At 33.3% G+C, this 9,728-nt stretch overlaps 2 protein-coding genes across 5 annotated transcripts; both read left to right on the forward strand.

Moving 5' to 3' along the window:
* Nucleotides 1–53: 53 nt before the first annotated feature.
* On the forward strand, nucleotides 54–2,191 carry LOC115244406 (polyglutamine-binding protein 1). 4 transcript variants are annotated; one of them, XM_029822008.1, is made up of 7 exons: nucleotides 64–173; nucleotides 454–556; nucleotides 743–852; nucleotides 944–1,119; nucleotides 1,360–1,540; nucleotides 1,660–1,823; nucleotides 1,904–2,191. In XM_029822008.1, exons 2-7 carry the CDS (start codon nucleotides 487–489, stop codon nucleotides 2,094–2,096), a joined length of 894 nt encoding a protein of 297 aa, XP_029677868.1. In that variant the 5' UTR covers nucleotides 64–173; nucleotides 454–486; the 3' UTR covers nucleotides 2,097–2,191. The 4 variants fall into 4 exon arrangements, with proteins under 4 accessions (XP_029677865.1, XP_029677868.1, XP_029677866.1 ...); XM_029822006.1 differs by having other exon boundaries at nucleotides 82–365; XM_029822007.1 differs by having other exon boundaries at nucleotides 101–390.
* A 376-nt stretch (nucleotides 2,192–2,567) lies between these two features.
* LOC115244408 (sodium/potassium/calcium exchanger 3-like) lies at nucleotides 2,568–9,268 on the forward strand. The gene is made up of 6 exons (XM_029822013.1): nucleotides 2,568–3,322; nucleotides 4,513–5,018; nucleotides 7,296–7,539; nucleotides 8,106–8,285; nucleotides 8,397–8,702; nucleotides 8,824–9,268. The coding sequence occupies exons 1-6, from the start codon at nucleotides 3,235–3,237 to the stop codon at nucleotides 9,141–9,143; spliced, it is 1,644 nt and encodes a 547-aa protein (XP_029677873.1). The 5' UTR covers nucleotides 2,568–3,234; the 3' UTR covers nucleotides 9,144–9,268.
* The last annotated feature ends 460 nt before the right edge of the window (nucleotides 9,269–9,728 follow it).

Consider the following 9,728-nt stretch of genomic DNA (forward strand, 5'->3'; position numbering starts at 1 on the left):
ATCCTCTAGGGACTCTAGTTTATTTTGAACAGTTTTCATAGTTTTTACATTTTAGAATGCTTGATTGTGATTGGTCGATTTGCTTACGGTCTTACGATTACGATTAAAACTTTTTCGCGTGCAATAGCCTTATTGCAGCGACAGTGGTGTTTTCTCAATACAAGATAATTGATGTAAAAGATCTGTCATTAAAAAATTTATAAAAAAATATATATTCATATTTAATTAATATTCATGCTTTCTATGCCAGAGGCTTTTCGATTGTTCGGTTCTAATGCTTTGCAATGTTCGATTCTTGAGTCTACATCGTTTCCAGGCTTTTATTAGTAGTCTGTGGTCTTTAGCCTGTGTTTTGTAAACAAATCGTGAATGACACTTGCCCCACTTGAAGTATTTATTGAAATATTATTCCCGAATAATATCTTAAAACTTTCTCATTGAACATATTAATAGATTTTTGGTGGTTTGAACTGAGAAGACACAAAGATGCCTTTGCCAGCTGCCTTAGCTGCACGTCTTGCAAAAAGGGGTTTAATTTCTGGCTCTGAAAAGCATGGTATATATTTGATAGTAAAAATGTAATTATTGGTAATAACCGTTTGTGAAATTTTTCCTCAAATAAATAAATCAATTTGCTTTCAATTCATAAAAACTGATATTAAAAAATATATATATGTTTGTTTTAGAAACTACATGTATTATTGCATTTATATAACGTTACATCATATTATTAATTTCGCAGAATCCGCAAAGAAAGAGACGAAGAAGAAGGTACATGAAGAAGTAATAGCTGAAGATTATGATAATACAAAAGAAGAAATTAATCAGATTGATATATCACAAAAATTTATGGTAAGTACGACCGCGATATATTAGTAGCATCAAATTGTTTATATACATTAAAATAGTGCATTTGTAACGACATAGTCATTTCTTCATTCAGGGTTACAGTGGATGTCCTAATAAATATAACATTTATCACGAATGTACAAAGAAATGTAAAGAATTATGGGGACTAGGGCATGTACAACCTTCGGACAAGTATTTAAAACAACAAATGAAATTAATTCAGAAATATCCTTTGCCAGATACTTGGAAAGCAGTTTATGATCCTGGATGGTAAGCTTTAATAGTTTTCTGGACGAATCTATTCTCTTTCAAAAAATAAATGTTATATTTGCAATTATTTGAATTATAATAATTGTATAAGACAGTCTTGTTGCAATTTATAAAAATAGATACAGATATCTTTTAGTAATATTATTTTTGGAAAGAATGCTTGAAATGATATATTATTGAGAAAGCATATTGTATGAAATATTCCATAGGAAAATCAATTAATTTAAGATTTGTTTAAAGTGGACAACATTATTATTGGGATTGGTCATCTGATTTGGTATCTTGGTTACCACCCGGTCATCCCAAGTGTCAGATATCACAACCCGCACCACAGTTACGTGAAGAATTACATTTAAAGGCAGGTGATCAAGATGATAACATGTCAAGTGATGACAGTGTTAGTGACCAAGAACAAATGGAGGTTAATAAATATATTTTTTATGTAATATATATATTATAAATTACAAGTTATCTCTATTATTATATAAACATTAAAGTAAAACACATTTAACATTTACAAACAATACTATGATTTTTCAGGTAGATGAAAGTGACGTCAGGAAAGATAGAAAGATTGAAAATCGTACAAGATATAAAGGACCAGACAATAAAAGAATTCAAAGATCTGATAGAAGTGATGGTAAAGACAAAAAAGATCGTACATTGGATCCTATGGATCCAGCATCGTATAGTGATATTCCCAGGTATGTATTTGTATTTCAAACATATGTTATTAATGTATATATATAAATATAATTCTTATTTATATATAATTACGTCATAGAGGAAAATGGTCAGATGGATTGGCTAGACATAACGAAGCCAAGACTGGTGCAGATACGACTGCCTCAGGGCCTCTTTATCAAATGAGGCCGTATCCCAGTCCGGGCGCGGTGTTGCGTTCAAATAGAGTTAATAAACCAGAATCAGACTCGGCAAATAAACCAAAAGTTGCGTTTCCCGAGAAACCGGAATAAATGCATGCTGTTATCTCAGTGTATATGTGATTACGTTAATATGTATATATGTATCTTTAAACTAATGGAAATACTATATCATATCTCGTAATTTTCTCTGACGTTTTCTCTTTGGTTTTGCACTTTGTTTTTGTCCTAAATCAATAGTCCGTTTAAATTTTTTTCAGGAAAGGTTAATTGAAAATTTATTAATATAAATTAGCGAACAAATATCTCTTCTTATATTTTCTTATTGTGGAAATTTTCTTATTAAAAATTTTATGATACTTGAATTGATGTATACAAGATAAATTGATATATTTTTCATAATATTTTTGCTTAAAAATGTCGCAAATATCGCAAATCGATCTTATATTCATTCGATGAATAAGAAATCTCGAGATGAATCTCAAAATTGTATTTAGAAAAAAAGCTATTGCTAATTGACACATTAATGATCAGTAAAATGCGATATGTATGAGAATAAATTTTTGGCATATTAAAATATTTTATTTTCTATTCGTCGCCTCGGTATATTTTAATGGAATCATAGAAATCATTTTGATTCGTTCGTTCTATCGACTAGATTGTAGTTGTAAATAATTTAATAATAACAATATTAGTGGAATATTCAAGTATATTTTGAAGAAACTTTTTATTATTACCTAAATAAATAAATAATTAATATCATAAATGAATGCTTTAACGTCCAGTGTATGAATATTTCTTGAGAAAGAAAACATTTGAAATAAATAAAATTATACAGGATCAATTGCAACAAAATCGAATTCACTACGATAATAAAAGATTAAAATTGACCGTCAATCGTGTATACGTCACTTGTTGATATTTGAAATAGATAGAGATGGCGGGAGATCTAGATGATAATCGATGTATATGAACTCTCATACATATCTTTATCTAATTTCGCTTCGGTCGAACAACCGAAGAAGATAAAGAGCTCTCTCTCTCGAAAGTGGTGTCAGTAGGAAGGAGTGAGGGACTCTATAATCGACGGAATTTATCATAAATGTCATCCGTTACCGGTTTAAGCAGCAGTTTACCGTATTTCGTTTGAGTGGCCGCGTCGCTAAAAACTCGCTGATAAAAAAAAACGCGTCGGAGCAACACTTGCGACCTCCGCGCGATATTTACGAGAATGACTATCAGTATCGCGCTGACGATACTTATCATTCTTACCTTCGCGCCTGACGACGCGGATCTAGGATTTACGCGATTATTCAACGGTGAGTTACGAGAGGAAGCTTTATCTCGGCGTGTCAATTCTACTGACCACGTAATACATCGCGTCTTCTTCGTTTCATCTCGCGATCGCAAAGCACCGAAAAAACCTCTTCTTGAAATCTAAAGGATATTAGTTCGACGTCTGTATCGTTTGCGATACAGCTGATCGAAAAGAGGAAAGAGGAAAATGGATCGTCATCGCGCCTTCGTACGTAATGATGAAAACTTTAGTGAAAATAAAAATGCGAAACATTGGTGAGATTTGGCAGATCGTTTGTGGCAAAATTATAATTGATTGAAAGTTCACAATTGATGAGAATTCTAATTTCTATTTAAAAAAATCCCAGGGATATCTATGTAACTGTAATTCATTTAATTCATAACCACGGTCGTTTCACAGACTTCTTTATTATGTGTATGTGTGTGTGTGTGTTTGTTGCAAGATCTTTTTTTCAATTTATTATAAATGCCAAATCTTGCCTATATATCTTGCCTAATAATCGTCTGAAATACGTAATATTAATAAACTTTTATGTACTATTATGAATTGTAAAGATAATATGCAAGATAATACGCATATTAAGTTGAAGAAATGAGAAATGCAAAAAGAAATGTAAAGAGTGAGAGAGTGCATAAACAATAATTTGGAGTAAACGAACAAAAGCTTTATCTAAAATATATTTTTACGTTTCTATAATTATTGCAAATATATAAGCAAAGATAAAATTTTAAAGATTCGTGGACAAATAAGAGCTAGACGCGGATGATAGTGCAGAGAAAATATTTTTCTATGAAACTGATACTGTACATAGGGCACGAAATTCTCTTGGTCCTATATTAAGAGTATTTAAAACGCGAGTCTTTAAAGTTGTGATTTTTCACTTGGGAGCCTTATTAATTTAACTTAACTTTAAAGATAAAATTGTTTTTGATATTGGGAATAAATATAAAGAGTGCATCTGCATATTTCAAAAGCAAAATATAAAAATATAAAAAAAATATTGCTGTTACATCTTTTTGCATCTCTCACATTTACTGAAAAATAATACAAACAAGATGTTGAGATTTCGCGCGCACAAACAGATTTATAAAGGCGGATAAAAATTTATTCCTTCAAGCATTTTTTTGCGGGCATTATTTCTTCGAGACAAGATCAGCCGGATTTGAATAAATCTCTCGTTTGTTCGATTAGACAAGGACTCGCCTACAGTTTCGATTCTCGAGGATTTTTCAAAGGACAGTCTACGTTCGAACAATACTCGCGAGAATGACTGGCTCCAATATGACAATACGTTCGACGACCGCGTTACGGAGATCGCGAGACAGGATAACGCTCAGACGAGCAATTGCTCGGAGCGTTCGATCGACGAGTTTCCGGAGGTGTTTACGCTGGAGCAGCGTCGTCGGGGGACGATAATACTCCACGTTTTCTTTGGATTCTACTGTTTTATCCTGACGGCGTTCGTCTGCAACGATTATCTATTACCCACTCTCGACATCATATGCACGCGCCTCAGCATCAGCAGCGACGTCGCCGGGGCGACTTTCCTCGCCACCGCGAGCTGCTTCCCCGAGCTGTTCGTCAACGTCGTCGGCACCTTCCTGACCGAGTCCGACCTCGGGGTCGGCACCGTGATGGGCGGCGCGGTCTTCAATACTTTCGCGACCCCGGCGTGCGGCGCGTTATCGGCGATCCACGTGAGTATACTTAAGCATTGTTAAGTATACCCCCGAATATAAACGCGGAATTATAGAACAGTGATAATGTATCTGAGAGAGAGAGAGAGAGAGAAACTTCAATTTGTTATAATACACCTAGATATGTGTTTTACTTAGCTGTATTTATCTGCGCTCAAGATGGGATCAGTAGAGGAAAGATACCAAAGTTGACACACAGTTGACACAGTTGAATTTTTCTTCTCGATTCTGAAACTTCCGCTTAAAAGTTTGAGATATGAGAAAAATATATTTACCGATATTTATCAAAAACCACATTTTTTGATAATATCGTTAAATTTTTTTTGTATACCTCTTGTAAAAGTTTATTTAATTAAAAATTGAGGTCTGAGAAAGGTCCCCTAAAATCCATTGAAACACGGTAGGATTCATAAAAAAAGAAAAATAGAAATAAAAGAGGTTCACTAATTTTTTGTGCAAGTGTATATGTGTCTATGAAATCTGCATCTACTGTATAATGTAAATGTTATCGATATGTGCTATTATCTATCTTGCTTATCGACAATTATTTTTATTAATGATATTATTTTTTATTAGTTATACTTGCGATTTTTATCATTTATCTACATATACGATATCATCGTCGAAAATTATATTTTTTTTATCAGCGATAAGCCATTTCGTTTGCGCGATTTTCTAAACAGGACATTTTCTTACGTGGATTGAGCATACATTAATTTTATTCCTATATGTATACTCCTTAAATTGCTCCTTAAATAAAATTATATTAATTAAAAACAGACATAACGTATATAGAAAAATTTCATATGAAACGTTTTAATAGTAATCGCGAATTGATTAACTTAATATAATTGTGTATCTAATCACAGATCTATTGAGATTTGATAAGTTTGAAAAAGAATTAAAGTATCTTATATAATAAAGTCTTCTCTTATATAATAAAGTGTCGTTACTTAATACGAAATAGCTGATACGAAAAACCTTGTTCATACACAGATTACAATGCCCCAGAAAATAGTACACAAACCTCTGTAACTTTAAAGCGCTAAACTAGAGCAGACTAATATATCTTGTGCATTATCATTTTTTTATTATTCATGATTAGCAGCAGCAATTCATTGTTTGCAAATATTTAGTTATGATTTAAGAGATTAAAATCATTGCAGCGAATTCCATGATATCACCAATGTCATGGAAACATCAATAAAATACTTCGAAGAAACAGAATACACGTTTTGATAAGTATTATCACGTCTAATTAAGAAAAAATATCTAATTGCACCGCACACACCCATACACAACATAAACACGTCTTCGTTAGTTTATTTGTATTTTGTTTCTTTAATCTATATGTAAAAGTTAGTCAAAAGTAAACAGAGAAATTCGCGAAAATCTTTTCAGAGATTATTTTTTCGATTATTGTTAAGTTATTTGATGCATCATCATTTCCATACGACACTAATAAAGATTTAATTACACGAGATGTAAATTCACAATGGCTTTTCTTCACAATTTTAATAGATAAGCAAATTCTTTCCTTTTCAATTTCAGTTTAAACTATGAAAAGATCGAAAGTTTGCCAAACCATATTTGTCGATCTTTTACCGTTACCAGTAGACTAGAAAATTGATTAAACTCTGTAAAGTAAACGTAAAAAAATAAAGTGCTTATTCAAGTGCTGGATTACGGGATATCAGTTATAAAGCGCGATATGTGTGAAATTATGTCAACTATGTAAGGTCGCGGGTTTCGTGAGTAATATTTTATGTACACACATATATACATACGCACACATACACATATATGTTTATGTAAATAATATTTTTCACGATTCACAGAATTTATTCCTGGTGCGTGTATATATTTATACTATTGTATTCGATAAATATAAACTTATTTTCAATTGTCCATTTTGGACACCTTGGAATCCGCTGCAATAGATTTCTAAAATGTAAATATATATGTCATGTATCGCTTTAAATATCTTGTATTTTTTTTTATTTTATTATTTTAACATAAATGTTATCATTAAACTGGCTTAAAAAAATAGCCATAATTGATGCTCTCGTATCTAAGTGCACAAAATTATGAAAAATGCCTTATGAAAAGACTATAAAAATAAATTTAGAACAAATATTATCGGTATAGCATTTGTAACATTCTTATAACATTTTTCTATAGCTTCCTATTATAATACTAGAGTGATAGCTCATCCTGTCACAGTATATGTCAGACTAAATAAAATTAAAACAATTTCTTTCTTACATTCTCCAACAGGCAATACAATTAGACCGGCGAATATTAACTCGGGATTGTATAATTTACGTGATATCGGTCGTCACCTTAGTGATCGTAATGTGGGACGGCGTAATCAAGTTGTACGAAGCGATCATCCTCATGGTACTGTTCGTCACTTATTTGGCGATACTGTTTTGTGGCAAATGCTTTGTGCGTTGGTATAATAAACTTGCGCATCTGTACACTGACAAGAACCGCAGTACGAATTTTTCCGAAAAAGAAAGTAAGTCCTATCACTGAGTTTCTTTGAAATATCTGTTTTGTGCAATTTCCATACGCCTTTCCACGAATGTGATCGATCTTCCCAGCAGTTAACGCGAATCATCTCTGCACGTGTGGCAATGTAAAATTCTGTGTGTCGGCTTTTCATATCAGATCGTATCTTAATTCGCATAACACATGCATTTGTTGTGACAGAAATGTAGCTAAAACGACATTCGAGCTTTAGATATTTTATGTTATATAATCGACATAATTATTATGTTTATTTTAATTATAATTTTACACATGAGTTTAGATGTCTGTTTAAACTTTACAAAAGAGCGATTGATAATATTTTTCTTGATACGTGAATCGCGACGTAAACTTTTAAGGTGATTATTTTGAAAGATAAAATATCAATTGCTCGAGTCCAACTAGAAACTCGCATATCCCCGCAACATCTTTCACGTTAACACGTAATACTTGTCGACAGGTAATTCAATTATAATCGTGTGTATGTGCGTTTATCTAAAATTCTAAAAGAGAGACCGCGTGGACCACCTATGTATGAATTTTATTATCCAATAGTTCCTAAAGACAAGGAAGAGTCAATGCCTGACGGCTTGTACAGGCCGTATTTTCACGGAGAACTCGTGGCCGAATACAGAAAGAGCGTAGCGAGCAACGGCGGTCGCAAGTCTTCCTCGAAGACTAACGACGTGGAGGCACAAAACCACGTGGAACAAACGGAGGAATACGTGGAACCAGGTATCATAGGCCCAATCTCGTTCAATCGCGAAAAGAATGGAATTTAAAAGCGTTACGCTCCAGGATAAGATAAAATAAAATAGCGGATCGCTGAGTTATGCTCGTTTCTAGACACGCCCTTTGTATGGCCGACCGGAGGTAACCTGGCGAAAGTCTGGTTCTGTTTCGTCTGGCCGTTGAAACTAATGTTGTTCGTTACCGTACCGGACAGCAGGTACAAACGATGGAGAAACTGGTATCTGATAACGTTCGTCATGTGCGTGATATGGATCGCGATATCGTCCTACCTGACGTCATGGATGACGACCGTACTCGGCGACACCATCGGGATTCCGGATTCCGTGATGGGTATCACGTTCCAAGCCGCCGGTGGCAATATGCCGGAACTCGTCTCGATCGTGATACTCTCGAGACAAGGTGAGCCTTTCCGAGCATCGAGTCGTCGATTGAAAAAAAAAAAAAAAAAAACTTATTAATCAAAGAGATCCGATCAATGATGGTGATTCGATCCTCGAATGACCAATCTTTCCTTCCACAGGCAACGGAGACATGGCGATGAGTAATACGTTAGGCGCAAACACACTCGACATCCTGCTATGTCTCGGCTTACCGTGGATGATAAAGATACTCATGGACAAGAAGGACATCAAGATCATCTCGGATGCTCTAAGGTACAGCGTGCTTTCGATCACCGTGTGCGTCGTCGCTTTCTACACGGTGACTGCGTTCTGTAAGTATCGCTTGAACAAGAAAGTAGGCATCATCTGCCTGATATTATACACGATATTCTTAATTTTTGCTCTGTTGTTCGAACTGAACGTCTTTTACCCTGTGAACTTACCTATGTGTCCTTCTTAAAAATCTGCCGTCATTTTTCGATCTTTTTTTTTTTTAATAATCAATAGTTATTCAACGCGAGAAAGGCAAGATTGAATCAAAGTTATTTCCGCCAACTTTGATACTATCTTAAAGAGATCAACAGAAGTACTTTTCTCTCATCATTAGTCGCAATAAAAAATCATTGTTAAATTGCGAAATATTATCATCGACATATCTTTTCCGTTTTGCTTTCACAATCATGTATTTATATATTTTATCTCTAAAAGTCTAGAGATTAAATTAGAGATACTGTTTTATATCGAATATAAATATAGATTATAATAAAAATAATTTTCTTACTAATATACTAAAGGAAAAAAAAGATATTAAAAAAATGGTCTTTTTTTTCATTTTTCAACTTGTTTCTTTATAATTAGCTCTATATACGAGATGAAATTTGCAAACTCGCGAAGTGACATTGTTATTAGTGTAACGACTTTGATAAAAGTCGTATATTTAAAACACGATAAAATGTACTCATGCAATAATTCTTAAATTCTTAATAAGGAACTAATATTCTATGGATGTTGAGAGAGTTTTTATTAGTTTTTATTATAAAAATTA

Source organism: Formica exsecta, unplaced genomic scaffold (assembly GCF_003651465.1).
Source record: "Formica exsecta isolate Colony F162 unplaced genomic scaffold, ASM365146v1 scaffold82, whole genome shotgun sequence".
In the NCBI taxonomy this organism is placed as follows: Eukaryota; Metazoa; Arthropoda; class Insecta; order Hymenoptera; family Formicidae; genus Formica; species Formica exsecta.